Source organism: Ailuropoda melanoleuca, chromosome 13, assembly GCF_002007445.2.
Source record: "Ailuropoda melanoleuca isolate Jingjing chromosome 13, ASM200744v2, whole genome shotgun sequence".
Lineage (NCBI taxonomy): Eukaryota > Metazoa > Chordata > Mammalia > Carnivora > Ursidae > Ailuropoda > Ailuropoda melanoleuca.
This window is the reverse complement of record NC_048230.1, coordinates 41,946,560-41,963,737: the sequence shown is the minus strand read 5'-3', so window position 1 is coordinate 41,963,737 and position 17,178 is coordinate 41,946,560. Positions and strand designations below refer to the sequence as shown.

Here is a 17,178-nt window from a genome sequence, read left to right as displayed (position 1 = left end):
CCCCGTAAACACATTTGTCTTTACAGCCTGGGATGCCCTGGGTCTCACTGTAGACAGCTCTGATATGACAAGGGTGGGGATTTCTTTCCAGATCTTTTTCTAGAACTACTAGTCTCTTAGCCACAACACTTTAACCGAGAAGCGACCATGAAGGCTGTCCTAGGAGGAATATTTGCTTGCTCTTCTGTCTGGACGGGTTTCAGGACAAAATGGGTGGACGGAGGAGCCTGGGGCCCAGGATGGAAAGACAAGGCTATGGTCAGGGCTGCCAGCTGGGGCTGTGGGGTCAGGTTTTGTTTGTGAAACAGACACTTGATAGCTCAGGCGCCCAGAAGACTAGCTGAGCTGTACCTTGTAAAATGGGCTGTCAGCGGCTTGCATGGAAGCAAGAATCCACTGGGGTGGGCAAGCTCCCTCTCCCCCAAACCAGGTGCAGATGGGATCAGGGTTCCGGGGTGGCCTCCTTGCCCTGGCTTGCCTCTCCCCTTTGCTCTACTCCAGCTTGCCAGTGACTGGTCCTGAGTCACAAAGGTGTTCACAGAACTGTATTAGTTGGTACTCAGAATTTTCAAACTAACAGGCCCACTTCTGACAGTCCCTGCTGTCACTGCTCCAAAAGGGAAACGAGGTACTTCAGCGACCCTGGCCTCTCCCACCGGAGATAGGCTTGCTCCCTTGGGGTGGGCCATCCCAGGGTACTCCTCACTGCTAGGAGGCGCTGGGAAGGAAAGGGTTACCAGGGAAGGGGCATTTAGTGGGGCAGCTCCCAGGTGCCCCCGCCCCAACTCTAGCAAGGGCATAGCAGGGCCTTGGCAAGGCCATCCAGAAGAGCTGTCTTGTTTACAGGCTGAGCTAGGTGCTATTTTAAGATGCTGATGGACGGCAGTGGGAGGCATGAGACCCCAGACGAGGGTGTGTGTGCGTGCGCTAGGCATACCAGAGGGGCAGACTGCCCTGACTATTCAAAATGCTAATTCATAAAGCACCCCCCTCCCAGGGTGCACCCTGGAGTGGAATTTCTCCTCGACCCCTAGGCTGAGGCCCAAGGAATGACAATGGAGATTATGAGCAAGAAAAACATTTATTCTGTCTTGGAATCTGCCTGCTAGAACCAAGGATCTGTGCATCTTATCCCCAAGGCTCCTTAATACATTCAGAACAGCCCAGGGGCTGTGGGTGCACCCCACACCTAACAGTGGCAGAATATTTACATAAAGCTGGGTGTTTCTGGTCAGGCAAAGCCCCTCCCTGTTGCCAAGGGGTGAGAACAAGGAGAAGGGAGTGCTACCCCGTGCCCCCTGCCGCGAGCACCGCCCAGCCCAGCCTGCTGTCAGGAGAGCAGCCCAGAGGCACAGGCACAGGGTAGGGACCCCAGATCCAAGAGTGAGCAGACATGACAGCAGTGAGCACAGGGCTGCCAGCTCCCAGGGCAGGCACGGGGCTGCAGGCACGGTAGCGCCAGGAGGTGGGAAACAAACCTGAGTGAGCAGGAAAGGGGGCCCCGGCCCAGCACCAGCCGCAGTGCAGGTGGAAGGCTTGCAGCCTCATCTTTGGCACAGAACCCCAAGTAACTGCGGCTACCACGGCCTGGACCTGAGCCTGGCTCCTTTGGGCAGGACAGAAGCTAAGGCACTTGTCAAAACAGCATGTCGGGCACATCTAGCTCTTTCGGGTGGGGGTGGAGATCATTAAAAGCAGTAACAAAACACATCTGGCTAAAAACCCTTTTCTAAAAAATGCCCTTGAGGAGTGGTGGGTGAAGGCCGTGGGGCAGAGGCACTTCTGGCCGGGGCTCCACGCCAGCAGCCCAGGGTGGGGGAGGGGAGCAGGGGCTCCCCAGGCTGTGCGGGGGCTCCGACAGGCACTGGACAGGATGAGGAGGCCACAGCTCCAGGAGGCAAGGCTCATGGGAGGAGTCCGGGTTAGGGGGGAGGCCCCCCGAGCACCCTCTCTGGCTCCCTTACCATCCCCGACTGCAGCTCAGTATACAGGGGGCGGCTGGTAGCCCTCAGCGGTCTCGGCGTTCTGGGTGAAGGGTGGCTGTTGGTAATTGTCCACAGACGCGCCAGGGTAGGAGGCATAGGCCGTGCTGGGGTCTGGGGTGGGATCTACGTAGTTTTGGATGAAGTCGTCCACTCCGGCCTTGTAGCGCTGGTAGGCCAGGGAGGCCAGTGCACCCTGCAGGGAGCCCCGAGTTCAGCCTTCCACCACCCTTCTCCAAAGATACTGCAACCCTTGTCCGCCCTGGCCCACCTACCCAGGAGAAGATGGAGAAGAAGCTGAAGGTGATGGCTGCCCGGGCTGAGTCGGCCCCCATGAGCACATCTTCCTCCTTGGTGGCTGCCCACTGGTTGGTAAGGAAGCAGAAACCAACGAACCACAGGAAGGTCCAGAGAGCTGGGAAGAAGGCCGGGAGGGCAAGGTCAGCTCCATGGTGGAGGCAGGGGCTGTTTGGGGACCCAGGAGGGGCCCCCCGTGCTGGCAGGGGTGTGGGGGAGGCCCTGGGCAAGGATCTCCCAGAAGCTTCCAGGAGTATAAAGGGCACTGATGCCGAAGCCAGGGTGGGGACCGGGGTGCCTGGCTCCAGAGCCCCGTGACCATGACTCGACATTGGTGGGCTTCGGCAGACCGACAGAAATCCCTGTGCAAGTCTGTCTGCTTGAGTGGGGCGGGGGACCCGGGGCTGCTCCGGGCCCCTCCCGAGGTTGCCGAGGCCCTGCAGTCCCAGAGCCCCAGGGCTTTGGGGAACACTGCCTGCTCCTATTCACCTCCCCCAAGTAGAACGGGGGCGCTGGTAGCAGGTACCTGAGAAGAGCAGGTCGCCGATGACCAGGTATTTGCGGTCAGTGGCATTGCTGATCTGGGGGAAATAGACGTCAACCACGAGGAAGAAGGCCGAGGCCAGGAAGGCCAGCACCCCGATGGCGCTGCCATAGCCGCATGCATCCTCGTTGCGGTTGAAAACGCAGTATTTCTGTTCGGAGCGGTGGTTATTGACGTAGCCCTCGCCGAAAATGCACGAGAACACGATCAAGGCAAAGACCTGAGGGGACAGGTGGGGAAGGGCTGAGTGGTCGTCAGACAACCCCCAGGGGGGCACACATGATGGGGACCCTGGGCTCTCCCACTGCTGCTGTTCCCCTTAGGGGGGGTCAGGCACCATGGCCCCTTCTGAACTTGGGGCGTGAGCTGATAAGCAAGTTGCCTCCTGGTGCACGGTCCCCACTTCTCCCTACTCCCTTCTCCCAGGCCAGCAGCAGACACCAGCACAGCCACCATCAGCAGGGGCACGGCTGGGAATTCCTGGACTGGGGGGCAGTGGGGAACGGATGGGGATCTCCTGAGAGGGACTGCCCCGCCCCAGCTGGCTGCGAGGAGAGGTCATCGTGGTTCAATAGGAGTTGGGCCACAAAGTTACAGAAACCCAGGCTTGGAGCCTCGCCCCCAGATTATCTTCTGCCTGTCTCCTCTCTGGCGCCCAACCTCTGCCTGAACACCTCGGGGACGGACAAGTCCCCCTGCTCAGGAGAGGCACGCCAGTGCGCTCTGAGCAGAAGACCGTGGCCCAGACTCCCACTCCTTGGTGCCCCCTCCAACTCTTTCCTGCTCCAGCCTGGCCTCCCCAGTTTGGCTAGCCGTCTTCCTACAAGGACTACTGGCCTCTTTGGTATCGTGACTCTCCCCTCTGAGGGAACCCCAGCCTGCTTCCTGCCCATAAGTGAGTCCTGTCTGCATAGGACACCCCCGGCTAGTCTGACTGGCAGGCCCTGTGGACACAGTTCTGCACTCAGAACCCTGCTGGTCCCAGTTGGGGGTGCAAGGGGGCATGCCAGCCAGAACTCTGGGAGGGGCTCCAGGCCCTTGGGAGCAGCCTCATGTCACCTCATCTCCTCCCCAAACTTCCAGGCCACCACCCCATGTCAGCAGATGCTGGGATGCAGGACAATCTGGACACCTGGCTCTCACGGGGAGGGGCCCAGGCCTCTCCCCCGCCCTGCCCTGCTGGAACAAGGTCTGTGAATAGGCTCTGGAGCTGGCAGTCACAAGCCCCACCCCCAGCGGGAGATGAAGCCGGAACTCCGGGATGCTGGGAGCAGTGTGCCAGGCCCCACTCCTGGCACAGCCGTCCAGACACCCGGGGCATCTGCCCCTTGGAACAGACCCCACGATCGGGCAGGGAGGGGGCATGGGTGCCACTAGGGCACCTCAGAAGTCTCCAGTCCCAGGAAGGCATGGCATGGGCACTTCAGTTCCAGCCTTCTGCCTGCCCACTCTCTAACACCTTCTCCAACTTCCAGAGCTGGTTGTCCAAGAGCCTGTGATCACCCCCCCATCCCCAACCTGGTGCTGGAGGACTCCCCTCCCTCACAGGGAAGGGTACATCCTGGGGTCCCCTGATCTTGCGGGGAAGCAGATCCGCGGCCTGCTCCAGAGTGGAAGGGAGATACTGTTTCAGGGAGCCAGATTGCCCCGGTACCCCACGTGGCTTTGGAAAGCCCCTTTCCGGCGAATTCCCCCGGCACGGAGTCCCAGCACGCCGGCCACCTGTCCTGGAGCTGCCCCAAGCTCCTCCCACCGCCAGCAGGGCGACAGGCCTGCTCCCCGCGGCGCCTCCGGGCCACCCCGCGCCGGGGCCCGGCCGGTGGGGGGCAGCGGGGGCCAGGAGAAGGTGGGGGAAGCTGGGGCCCCTGGGTGGGAGCCGACGGGGCCCTAGGCCGGGAGGGCGGCGGGATCCGGGCCCTCTCGCCGGCTCCACGCGCGCCACCCGCACCCTCCCGGCCTCGGTCGCCGCCACCTGTCGCGCTCGCAAGCTCGCGGCAACCCCCTCCGGGGCGTGGCCCCAGGGACCGAGGGCAAAGTGCGGCCCGCCGCCAGTGGCGAGTAGAGCGGGCGGGGCCTGCGTTCGGCCGCGGACAGTCGTCCAGCCCACCCCGTGGCCCGGGCCGCGTCCCCCTTCTCCCAGATAAGGGCCAGAGAGTGCTCAGGAAGAGAGGGACGCAAGGAGGGCCCGCCCCTCTACCCCACCCACATTTTGCCCCCGCCCTCCCGCCTTCTCCAGGAAGCTCGCCCGGTGCCTGTCTGGGTCTCACCTGCCCAGCACCCAGGCTCATAAGCACCCCCTCTTCTCTCCCCATTCTATCCAAAACCGCAGGCCACAGCCTGGACGCCCTCTCTGACTGGCCTGTCACTCTTTGCTTCTCTCTGGAGTTAAGCCTGGGGTGGCGTCGAGCCCCCCCAGCCCCACCCCCGCCAAATCTTCCCCGGCTGGACCAGGTCCCAAGTATGTATGACTTCAGACTTCCATGCCCAAGATGGTGTGCGAACAGAAACCAAGTTTCCAGGGTGACAGGCAGAGGACAGGGTTTAATCCAATTCTCCTCCCCCAGCACACCCCCAAATGGTTTAGAGCATCTGAACAGGGAAGGCCGAGTGGGGGTGGGGTGAGGGGGTGCGTTCCCTAGGGGCCACAAGCTGACTGGCAAGGAAAAACTCCAGACACTTTTTGCTAGTTGCAAGTGAGGATTAAGGGGGTGCTGGCCAGAGGAGGGCTCAGAGTCCTCCCAGGTGAGCTGACTGTGACAGGTGAGTAGGTGGGGCCAGAGGACTAGGCCACCAGAGACGGGGTGCCACTCCAGGGAAAAGGGGAACAGCTGTGAGGGAGGTGGGCTGGTGCAGCTGGGCCTTTTCACAATGTACCCCACTTTCTCCCTGGACCTGCATGGACGGTGACAAGCAGCTGAGGGGTGAAGACAGGGGTCACACAGAGCCTCCCCTTCGTATGGACCTCCCCTTCCATCACAGCCCACCCCATCCTAAAATCCTCAGCCTAACACCATGTGCGTTCATGGAAGAGCACCAGGCTCCAAGAATCAGGGCTGGCAGTCTTTTTCTTCTTTCAAATGGTGGGTCCTTCCGCAATAGACAAAGACCAGGGCCCTCCTGAGGGGACTCTGCCAGGCCTGCCTCTTCTGGTCACAGCCTTGATGACAAAGGAGTTAAGATTCCAGGTTAGGCAAACACACCTCTCAGCCGCCCCCTCCCAAGGCCTCTGGGAGTTTTATGGTGCCTAGTGCATCAGTGCCCTGGGCAGCAGAAGGGGTGTAAGGCTTAGTCACCCCACTAAATGAAGGGGAGGGAACTGAATCACCAAGAGGACAAGCACTGGCCCCTGGTCACATGGCGAGTGAGAGCCCTGTCTCTATACCCCATTTTATAGAAGGGAACACAGAGGCTCAGAGAGGTGACATGGCTTTCCCATGAGTCTGGCCTCTTGAAGGGACAGAGATGGGAGGGAGGGACCCAGAGGTGAGACAAGGGGACTACCAAAGACAGACAATGGCTGCTGAGAAGCCTGGCCAGGGAGGGAGGAAGACAACCAGGAGATGGCAGTATCCTAGAGGCCCAGGGAGGTGAGAAGTTCACGGGGCACAGGTGACAGCTCCCAAAGGCCAGACAGGTGGAGCACACAGAGGCCTGCGGGGCCGGGGGACAGACGACACAAAGGCCCTGGTCACTTTACAAGTCAGTGAAGTGAGATCCTTGGAGAGGGAACCCCAGGAGGCCTGGCCCTGCCTCATGTCACCAGCCGGGAAGCACTGGCTTCTGTGGTTGCCATGGAGAGCAGAAGCTCCTCATCCACCCTGGTCCCCAGGGGGGCATCATCCCGACTCGTGGTGTCCCTCCTCAGACCCATCAGGGAGACAGGCGAACGCCCCACCCAGAAGCCAAGTGACTCCACCACAGGGCTACGGGGAGAGTTAATCAGGGTCGGATAAAGCCAGGGATGTGGGAGCCCTCAGCAGGCACGTGGCACCCAGCAGGCCTTTCGTGAAATTTGCAAGTCACGCATGAGCCACATGGCCCTTTGTTTGCCTGGCGGCCAGCCCTGTCCTGCAAACCCACCACCCGCTGCCTCCAGCCGGGCTCCTGGTGGTCCATACGCCACCCGCCATCCTCACTGTGCCCCGAAACCTTGCACCCATTTCCTACCTGGTCCACAAGGCCGGGCCTAGCAACCAGGAGGTGACAGCTGCAATGGAGGTGAGGCTCCCAGTCAGCACCACGATAGCCCCCTGGGGCAGCTGTCCTGTGAGGGAGGGGGGTGGCTGAGCTGGCCGCCCTTAGGCAGGGCCGGAGGGGCATGGCTGCTTCACAGCGCCCTTCCCTGCTCTTAACGGTGGCGAGGCGGAGTTCTGTCTCCCACTGCCGTACCCAGAGTGCCAGCTGTCCCTCTGGAAACCAAGGGGAGTTCTCACCTGGGGGCACCATCTTGAAGGGGCTGGACTGGACACTGATGTCATTTTCAGCCTGGCACTGGAGCCAGTTGGACGTGTTGGTAAGGGTGAAGGAGAGGTTGGCAGGCTGCCCGTAGTTCGGTCTCTGCTGCGTGTGGACGGACCCGTCCTTCCCGACCAGGCTGTAGGTGATGGGTGGGCTGCCTGAGGACACCTGGCAGGAAATCTCTACCCTGGGGCCCGATGCCTTGTCCAGCAAGGTGAAGTTCGCCTGCAGCTGGGACACGGGCTCTGGTAGGGTGGAAGAGGTTAGCACGGGCGTGCCTGGGTGACTTTACTACCCTCTCCCCAGCAAATTTCCTTGTTACAAAATGCCTACTGAGCCTGGAAGCCTAACTCTTATTGCTACCTCCTCCAGGCAGCCTTCTGGATTACTCCCCCTATCTCGTGTCTGAGCTTCTGCCCTATTTGCAGTGTGTACTATGCAATTTCACATTTGGCATATCCTGGGTTGTCAGACTTACCAAATAAAAAATACATACAGGATGCCCAGTTAAATTTGAATTTCAGGTGAAAAATGAATAATTTGTTGGTTTGACTAACTATATCCTGGGCGAAATTTATCTGGCAACCCTATTTATATTCTTTCAGTCTTGGCTCTTTTACTGGAATAGTTCCTTCAGAACAAGAACTCTCACAAGATTCTAGATTCTAGAATCCCCCAGGGCCTTCAGCCTAATGCTAAAAATAGCCTTACGGGTGAGTAACAACCACCACCCCTTATGGCATACTGACCACCTACTAGAGGCTTCCGCTGAAGCTTTTCTACCCTCCTGGGATAGGAACTATTATTATTTTTGTTTTGCAGATGAAGCAACTAGGCCCACAGAGGTTGAGTGACTTGCCCAAGACTCATAGCCTGTAAGTGTGGAGACCTGAACGCTGACCATAGGGCTCCACACCTTGGGCCCTCCTTCACTAGGCAGGCTCCTCTCAGGGGTGGGGTCAGGGGGCCAGGGGCCCACCCTGTGCAACATCCTCCAGCCCTGGGCCTCCCACCAGGAGGGACACCTGAATTAAGATCAGGGACGAAGTGGGAAGAACACAGGTTCTGGGGCTGGTCAGAGTGGGGTGAAACCAGCCTTTGCCCCTGGCCTGGGGGTGACATTCTTAATCACCAAGGGCTTTCTATAGGCCAGGAACCACAAACCCCACCCTCCAGCTGCTGTGAAGATTCAACTAGATAAAGCACAAAAAGTACCTCCTCTATCAGCATGAGGCCAGAGCTCAACTGATGGGGCCCAGGCCCTGGTCACTTCCGCCTGCACCAAAGGCCCCCGCTGGGGCCCAGCCAGGAGCTACACTGTTCTGGGCACAGGCCTAAGGGACCCAGAGTGGCCTTGGAGGTGAGCAACCTGTCCTGTCCCCAGTCTCCTGCCTTCTAGCCCAGACCCTGCCCCCATCCCAGCCCCCAGCGTGCACTCACTGGTCCACAGCTCCCAGTACATCTGCAGTTTGGTGCTGGCTGAGTGCACGCCCCAGGGGGAGGCCGCCTGGCAGGAGTAAGTGAGCAGGTCTGGCCTGGACTTGAGCGTGACGTTGATGCTGAAGGAGGCTGGGTCTCCGGTCTTCACCACCTTCTTGGCGACCTCGGTGCCCTGGCTGCCCCAGAGGGAGTAGGTGACGGGCGGGGGTACCTGGGGTGAGTGGCACGTTATGACCACCCTGCGTCCTCTGGGGAAAACCTCCAGGATTTTGTAGGCGATGAAGGTCTCAGGGGTGACTTCTGGCAGGTGAAAGGGTCAGAGGGGGAAGAAGGAAACCAACATTGATCAAGCACCTTAAGAAAATGCTGGTTTTGCGGTTCCTCAAAAAGTTAAAAAATTATCATATGACCTAGCAAATCCCACTTCTAGATATAAACCAAAGAATTGAAAACAGGGACTCTAACAGCTACGTGCGCACAGGCTCACGGCGGCACGATTCACGGCAGCCAGAAGGCGGAAGTGGCCCACGCATCTGCCCGTGGATGAATGGATAAGTGAAACGTGGTCTGGCCACACGATGGAATAGTCCTCAGCCATAAAAAGGAGCGACGTTCTGATTCATGCTACAGCACGGACGAGCCTTAGAAACAGCACGCGGAGGGGCGCCTGGGTGGTGCAGTCGTTAAGCATCTGCCTTCGGCTCAGGGCGTGATCCCACTGTTCTGGGATCGAGCCCCGCATCAGGCTCCTTCTCCGGGAGCCTGCTTCTCCCTCTCCCACTCCCCCTGCCTGTGTTCCCTCTCTCGCTGGCAGTCTCTCTCTGTCAAATAAATAAATAAAATCTTAAAAAAAAAAAAAAAACCAGCACGCAGAGGGAGCGAAGTCAGATGCAGAAGGCAACCTATCTTCGATTCCATTCATGTGGAATGTCCAGAATAGGAAAATCCCGAGACAGAAAGCAGATTGCCGGTTGGCAGGGGCTGGGGGAGGGGCAGACAGGGAGTGACTGCTCCTGGGTCGGGGCTTTCCTTTCGGGCTGACAGAAATGCTTTGGAACTAGATAGGGTGATGGTTGCACAACATTGTGGACGCGCTCAATGCTACTGACTCGTCCCTTCGAAATGGTTAATTTTGTGTTATGTGAATTTTACCTCAATTTTAAAAAGGAGGGAGGAAGGAAAGAAAGCCCTCCTGGATAAAAGTCTATCTCTGGGGCTTAGATTTTTTTTTGCCCAGAACATTTTCCTACAAAAATAAAATGAAATTAGAACATGAGTAGGAAGCACGGAGAAGTGTGGGACACAGGTCAGGAGAGCTGACACTGAATTCAACTTCTAGATTCAACAAGCTGGTCGACTGTAAGTGGCAGGGGACGGGCGCTGGAGTCCTTCTTGCATGTCACTGTACCCTCGGCCCAAGGCAGGAGACCAGAAATCTACTGTTTGTTGGCTGAACGACGCCCTCTCATGAATAGGCAGTTACTGTCCAGTTGCACACTGAATGCCTGTCTCCCCTCTGCTATCCGAGGCCTCCTGCTTGTGCCAGACCCAGCAGGGGACCCAGGATGCAGGGCAGCTGGCCAGGCCCCTGCACCCAGAGCAGCCAACATCTGGTTTAAAGGGACGGTTAGAGGGTAGGGTATTACCCAGATCCACAGGGGTGAGCTGAGCCAGAGAGAAAGAGGCCACTTGGGAAAGCAGGAGAGGCCCTCGGAGGAGACTGGGTGCTGCCAGCACCTGGGGGCCGCGGGGCCAGACCCACTCTCCAGTTACACCCTGCAGTCCTCCAGCAAGACTGCCTCTCTGTCTGGAATAACTGCTCTGTGTTGCAGGCAGATCCTGGATTCAGTGTGACACAGAAGACGTTTCTAAGAGCTTCCTACTGGGCCTCTTGCTGCCCCTACTGAATTCTCCCAGACAGACGTTAGGAGGACACAAGGCTGCCTCTCAATGGGGATTTGGGAGGGAGGCTGCGTTCTGTGCCTGTTCAGGGAGAGTGTGTACGGGCAGCGCTCGGGGGCGTAGAGGAAAGGGTTGATGAAATCCCACTATCCTCGCCTCGTGCACCACTCTTGCCCCACTGGGAGGACACACTGGCTCTGGAAACCACACTGCCATCAGAGACCTGGAACCAACTAGAATGTGCTTCCTTCAGAGACATTTCCTAGGAATCCTAAAATTTCTGACCACTAAGCACATTTCTTTCTAGACCAGTGGTTCTCAGCCAGGGGCGGTTTTGGTTTTGCTTCCAGGGGACTTTTGTGTCTGAAGACATTGTTGGTTGCCATGAAGGGGGCGCTCCTGGCATCTCGTGGGTAGAGGCCAGGGATGTCACTAAAACATCCAGCAACGCACAGGACAGCCCCCTTAATGGAACCGTCCAGTTCCGATGTCAGAAGGGTCCAGGTTGAGAAACCGTGGTCTTGACAACTATCAGCAGCCTTCCAGAATCAGATTTCCAGCCCTGCCCAGGGCTGCACAGACATCGACAAGTGTGTTCTCATCTGTGCCTCTTTCTCAACAGCATGAGAACCCCCATATATTAGTACTTTTTTTTTTTTTTCAAACAGGCTTTTGCGCAAAGTCTTGGATTTGAAGTAAATAAAGCTGTACGGAGTGCCCAGTGTGGTCTCTGGGGCACCATTTTGCACACTGCCGCCAGGAACTTTGTGGGTGCAACCTGGGGCCAGAGGGCCAGCTCCTCACTGCCCAGATGCTCTTGGGGCCTGAATCTCCCTCCACAGGGGGAAATAGGGGCTGGGGGGGCTCAGTATCAGCCATGACACTTTTCTCTGCTCCCTTCCTGGGGGGAAACGACTAGTAAAAGTTGAAAGAAAAAGCTGGGCTGCCTTAGTTTCCATTTCGAGGGCCAATAATAGAAGCTTGATTTACATAAACTCACAGACCAGAGTCACTTCTGACTGCACTAGGCAACGGGGCATTCACTTTCTATTCAAACAAGACTGGTGTGGTCTCTGTCTGTTGATCGTTCAGTTTATGCATTTAGCCCAACAGTAATTCGAGGTCTGGCATTCAATTAAAAATTCATCAAGTACGTCCTAGTGTCGGAGGAGGGGACGGCACACTCAGTGTGAAGACACAGGCCCATGCTCAGACCAGAAGCTGAGCCAAGCTGGGCTGGGCTGGGCTGAGTGGGTGGCCACGCGGAGCCCCCTTCTGTTGCTAAGGAGAGAAGGAAGCTCCTTGGGGTGGATGCGGGGACCTCGGAGCTGCTGCCCTCCATGGCTCAGAGGCCCTTCAGGATCACCCCCCCCCCGCCTCCAGACTTGTGTCTGTGATAACCAGAGGCTTGGCGATTTAAAGATTTTTTAAATTTATTTGACAGAGATAGAGACAGCCAGCGAGAGAGGGAACACAAGCAGGGGGAGTGGGAGAGGAAGAAGCAGGCTCATGGCGGAGGAGCCTGACGTGGGGCTCGATCCCATAACGCCGGGATCACGCCCTGAGCCGAAGGCAGACGCTTAACCGCTGTGCCACCCAGGTGCCCCTAGAGATCCGATGTATTAGACCTAAGGTGGCGGGGGGCGGGGAGGGGGTATCCAGGGATCTGATTTTGAACAAGCAGCCTACATGTCGAGGGTTGAATTGTGTCTTCCAAAAAAGATATGGTCAAGCCGTATCCGCCTGGTCCTGTGAATGGAGTCTTATTTGGAAATAGGGTCTTTAGAGATGCAAACCAGGGATCCATTGTGGATTAGGGTGACCCTACTAACAGGAGAGACAGAGACCCACACGCGTAGGGAGAGGCCACGTGAAGATGCTGGCAGAGGTTGGAGGGATGCTGTCACCAGCCATGAATGACTAGGACTGCCAGGAGCCACCAGGAGCCAGGAGAGAGGAGGCCCGGCTCGGCTTCTCCCTGCCGACAGCCCCATCTCAGACCTCTAGCCTCCAGAGCTGGGTGAGAACGACTTGCTATTGTTTTAAACCACCCTCGCCTGTGGTAATTCCGCACAGCAGCCCCAGAAAGCACCCCTTCAAGGGCTTCTTCTGCAGTGGTCTAGAACCTCGCTGAGAAATGCCACACAGGTTTTAGGAATAAACGGAGGACACTCCATCAAGGTTCCTCCGCTCGCTCTCGGGAGTAAGATCTAGTTCGAATCCGTACATCATGCAGACAGCCACCCCCTGAAGGAGGACACTGTTGTGCGGTCATGGCAGCCCCACAGGACCCCCAGACCCCTAGGTCATCCTCCCGCCTGCCCCCCCCCTTAGGAGGCTCTGTGTGCATCCCCCTTTACCCCACCGCCTCCCCAACCTTCCCAATCCTGGCGTTCTCCCTCGGAACCCTCTGGAACATAAGCTTGGTTGGCACTCCAACACCGCACCGATGCCTACAGGAGCCAGCATCCGCGGTTGTCTCAGGTGGTGGGGTGCCTGCAGCCTCCCCAGCACTGACCAGGGAGGACAGGGGTGGACATCCTCTTGGCATTTCTGGACTATTCTCCCTCCTTCCTCCCTAAACACCAGGCTTGAACCTCTTGTCTTCAGACGTATTCTACCCTGCTCCCCTGGCTCAGTTACCTGGAAACACCCATCATTCCTTGAAGGTTCCTGCCCCTGGTTCCTACCACTCTCAATACCACACCGGCCACAGTGCCTGGGGATTTCAAAATACACAGACATCATCTTTCCAACATCCTGGCTCTTCAGTTCCCTAACTTCCCATATCTTGTGCCCTGCTTCTTGCTCCCACGGAAGCGTTTGGCTGCATAACATTCCACCGTAAGGCTGCACTTTGTTGGTCAATCCTTCGAGTTGCTCAGGCCCAAAACCTTGGGATCATCTTCCCCAGCTCTTTCCCATCCTATCCGCCCCTCAGGACATGCTGCTGGCCTGACCTTCAGAATATATCTTGGTCACTTCTCCCTGGGGCTCTGGCTATCACCAGATCTCTCCTCTGGATCCCCGGAACAGCCTGATGGCTCCCTGAGATTCTACCCCTCGTCCCCATCTCATCTCTTCTCAACACAGCAGCTTTGAAGAGCAAACCAGATCATGGCTTCCATGCAAACCCCACCCCCTGTAGCTGCGCCCACAGAGCCCTCCCTACTCTACCTTCCTCCACATTGAGCTCTCCCCTCCCCACTGCTTCCCCACACTGGGCATTCAGGCCCCGCAGGCCAGGTCCAGGCTCATGCTGCCCACCATCTCCTTCGTGTCCCTGCTTGGGTGTCCCCCTCTCAGTGACAATCTCCCAATACATGCTAAGCCTCCCCGCCCTTCCCCGTGTTCCCTTCCACTCTTCCCTGCTTGCTTCTCTCTAGGACTTACCGGGTTCCAGCACACTGTGGAAGGTACTTACTGTCACCGTCATCGTCATCCGTCCCCTCCCCCCGGCCCCGCTGGCATATAAGCTATGGGAAAGGGGGGTATCTTTGTTTTTTTCTGCACCTTGTGGACACATCCTGGGGCCCGGAACAGTGCCTGGCACCAAACAGTGCTCCAGCAGTCTCTGTTGAAGGCGTGAATGATTTCCTAGCTGGCCTCTCTGGGGCTCAGTTAGCAGGGCTTGTTGGGCAAGAGACTGAGCAGAAGTGAGGGGCCGAGGGGGGCCCACCAGCCCCGGCCAGGTACTTCCCGAAACGGGAACGCAAATGTCTGCCGCCTCCAGCCGCTCTCTTTTTAGCAGAAACACCAGGACTGACGTGTTTGTTTTTAAAGCAAATGAGGAAATGATAATTCTGCTTGTGCCGCATTCAAGCGAGACCCACCCTTCAATGGAACAGAGACAGATGATGCCAGCTTGGTGACCCGGTGACCCAGGCGAGGTGATGGTGGCGACAAGTCAGGGAGGAACACCAGCCCCGCCCCCANATGGTGGCGACAAGTCAGGGGGCACGCGGGGAGGTGGGACCAGAGACATCCCCTCCCCCTGGCTCTGTACCACCCCCTGGTGGAGAAGGGGCGCCGTGCCCTCCAGCTGCCTCTGAGAGACTGTTTGCCGGAACTCTGGGGGAGCCTGGACTTCCTCGGCGCCCCCTCCCCGATGCCCCTGCCCTCGCTGGGATCACACCCACTAGGCAGACCTGCTCCAGATCGGGCACCTGGGGTAGAGTGACTGGGACACGACCTCTGCTCCCCTTCCCTCCCCCCCTCGTAGCCCAGCTGGAAGCCAGCTCTTTCCTTGCCCCAAGTCCCTTGGAGGCCCCCCACTGGCCTGCTCACGCTGCTCCTTTCCATGCCCTCCAGGGCCCTGCAGGGGTTGAGGCCAATTCCAGAACTGTCCATCTGACCACCGCCACACACCCGCTCACTGTCAGCAGCCTCCCCTGGCCACAGCAGCCACCACGGCACCCACCACGGCACCCACCACGACATCCACCACGGCAGCCACCACGGCAGCCACCAAGGCCCCTACCACGGCACCCACCACGACATCCACCACGGCACCCACCACGGCACCCACCACGGCACCCACCATCTCCCTCAAGCGCGCTGGGCTACTCACCTAGCTCCTGCCCCACGGAGAAGCTGCCGGCGGCTGGAAGAGGGGAGGGTGTGAAGGCAGTAAGCAGGGAGCCCAGGGTGGAGGGGAGGCCAGAGACCACCCAGAGAGCCTCCTGCCAGGGCCAGAAGGGAGCCCCAGGATTCAGCAAGCGTCCTCACTCACAGAAGCTCTTTCGAGGTCACAACATTCAGTATCATCAGCCATTTTGTGGATGCGTAAATAGTGGGCCCAGCACAGTGACGCGATCACTGGGCCACATTGTGCAGTAAGGGGCTGGTCTGAGACTCAAGCCCACATATCTCCTTCTCTGTCCTCATGCTTCTGGAAGTGTCCGTGCCTCCGGGTCCCTCTCCTGTGCTCACCGGCATCCCTGCACCCTCAGCCTGCTTCCCCAAGGCCCTGGCAGCGGTCCCTCCGGCCCCCGATGACGTCCCCATTAGCTCACCCAGCATGGCCCAGCAGAAAAGCAGGAGGAGCCTCATGCCTCCGCCGGAGTAAGGGCCTCTGATCAGGCTCGCAGGAGCTCCCTCAGCAGGACCACCTCCACTCTGGGGCCCCTGGGATGCTCCTAGGGTGGGTGCCTGCAGCAGGGAGATAACCCGGAGGCCACAGCACCCCATGGCCTCAGCAACCAGGGCTGGGCCCAGAACAGCTAGGCCCCCACACCCTCCGGGGGGATGAGGAGGCCCCTGGGCCTTGGAGCCAAACCAGGGCTTACGCTCAGCCCCCACTGCTGAGCTGTACTGGGCTTGTTGGGGAGGAAGACGCCCACGTCCTAACCCCTGGAATGTGTATTTTCCCCACCAAGGGCGTATTGAGGTTGCTAATCTTCTGATTTTGAGATAGGATCCTTATTCTGGATTATTGGGATGGGCCTGTCATCGCGAAGGTCCTTCCCAAACCCCCCAGGGGAGTCTGACATACACGCAGGAGACCTGGTGGGCTGGACCTATTAGAGAAGCAGGCAGGAGAGGCCCCCTCTGTCCATCTCACACTCGTTCATTAGTGACCACCTTTGGGGCACCTGCTGGCTGGCTGACACTGGGCTCAGGCCCCAAATTAAAGCACAGGCCGGATGAGGCCCCTGGTCACCCCGGGAGCATGATGCCGTGTGACAGCTCAGAGAGTGAAGGGGCCCTTCCTCATGCCGGTGGACAGTGGGTCATTCCCCAGGGTCTGGACCCGGTGCCAGTTGGACCAGAAGGAGGTCAAACCACATCATCTGCGGTGGCATGGCCTTTCAGCAGTCTGCAGCAGAGCTCCCAGAAGGAGGGGGCGGTGAGCCAGGAAACCTCTAAGAACACTAAGGCCGGACCGGGCGGGACCCCTCAGGGCTGGGGCTCAGGGCAGCCTGGAGCCCAGAGAGAATGGAGGGGGCAGGTGAGGTGTGGGCCAGGACCCAGCCAGCCCCACAACCGACCCCTGGCACGTGCCTGCCCCAGGCAGCGGGGCTCCTCGGGAGCCAAGGCTGGGGCTGCCAGACAGGTTCATTTAGTTTGTGCGGGGAAACGCCCATTTTGGCTGCCTTCCTCAGGGAAGCTGTCCCGCCCCTGGGGATCCATTTGCTTCCAGTGGGGGCTGTTCTCTCCTGCAGAGCTCGACACACCCATGCCCTGCATAGCCAAGCAGTGAGCACCTGACCTAAGGAAGTCATGAACAGCCTTGCCCTCTGGTACCCTTGGCCCTCCTCAGGGAAGGCCACGGAGGCCCGAGAGGTCTGAGCGTGGTGGGCAGCTGGTCTAGCAGATGACCCCGCCCACCTGGGATCAGCAGCAGGGATGACGAGGAGCTTGGGGGGGGCGGTGTTGCCGGAGCCTGGGGGCTGATGTCCTGGAGCTCACCTGGGGACTGGATTTGTCAGTCACCTCAGTGGTCCTCCATCTGCCCAGCAGGCAAGAATCAGCAGCTGTCACTTGCCACGGAGTCCTAACTCACACCCTAGGGGTGTGACCCCCATGGGGTCCATACTCACACCATGGGGGTAG

At 58.7% G+C, this 17,178-nt stretch overlaps 2 protein-coding genes across 2 annotated transcripts; both read right to left on the bottom strand.

The window, feature by feature from the left end:
* Nucleotides 1–1,062: 1,062 nt before the first annotated feature.
* Nucleotides 1,063–3,385, bottom strand: SYNGR2 (synaptogyrin 2). Its single transcript, XM_011223872.3, has 4 exons — nucleotides 3,277–3,385; nucleotides 2,806–3,141; nucleotides 2,258–2,397; nucleotides 1,063–2,178 (listed from the first exon to the last, which is right to left on the bottom strand). The coding sequence occupies exons 1-4, from the start codon at nucleotides 3,383–3,385 to the stop codon at nucleotides 1,981–1,983; spliced, it is 783 nt and encodes a 260-aa protein (XP_011222174.1). The 3' UTR covers nucleotides 1,063–1,980.
* A 2,601-nt stretch (nucleotides 3,386–5,986) lies between these two features.
* On the bottom strand, nucleotides 5,987–16,346 carry C13H17orf99 (chromosome 13 C17orf99 homolog). The gene is made up of 6 exons (XM_034640988.1): nucleotides 15,639–16,346; nucleotides 15,194–15,226; nucleotides 8,722–9,021; nucleotides 7,257–7,526; nucleotides 6,991–7,087; nucleotides 5,987–6,482 (listed from the first exon to the last, which is right to left on the bottom strand). Exons 1-6 carry the CDS (start codon nucleotides 15,811–15,813, stop codon nucleotides 6,395–6,397), a joined length of 963 nt encoding a protein of 320 aa, XP_034496879.1. The 5' UTR covers nucleotides 15,814–16,346; the 3' UTR covers nucleotides 5,987–6,394.
* Between the last annotated feature and the right edge of the window lie 832 nt (nucleotides 16,347–17,178).

Excerpts from the sequence above, each read along its gene's own strand:
- SYNGR2 (XM_011223872.3), bottom strand. The coding sequence starts at position 3,385 with ATGACCTCTCCTCGCAGCCAGCTGGGGCGGGGCAGTCCCTCTCAGGAG. Across the intron at positions 3,142-3,276 it reads CAGCCGTGCCCCTGCTGATG|GGGAACAGCAGCAGTGGGAG; the intron begins GTGGCTGTGCTG and ends ACCCCCCCTAAG. Across the intron at positions 2,398-2,805 it reads CGGCGACCTGCTCTTCTCAG|CTCTCTGGACCTTCCTGTGG; the intron begins GTACCTGCTACC and ends CCTTCTTCCCAG.
- C13H17orf99 (XM_034640988.1), bottom strand. The coding sequence starts at position 15,813 with ATGGGGTGCTGTGGCCTCCGGGTTATCTCCCTGCTGCAGGCACCCACC. Across the intron at positions 7,088-7,256 it reads CTTCAAGATGGTGCCCCCAG|GACAGCTGCCCCAGGGGGCT; the intron begins GTGAGAACTCCC and ends CCTCCCTCACAG. Across the intron at positions 6,483-6,990 it reads GGCCCGGCCTTGTGGACCAG|CCCCGCAGGCCTCTGTGTGC; the intron begins GTAGGAAATGGG and ends TCTGTCCCCCGG.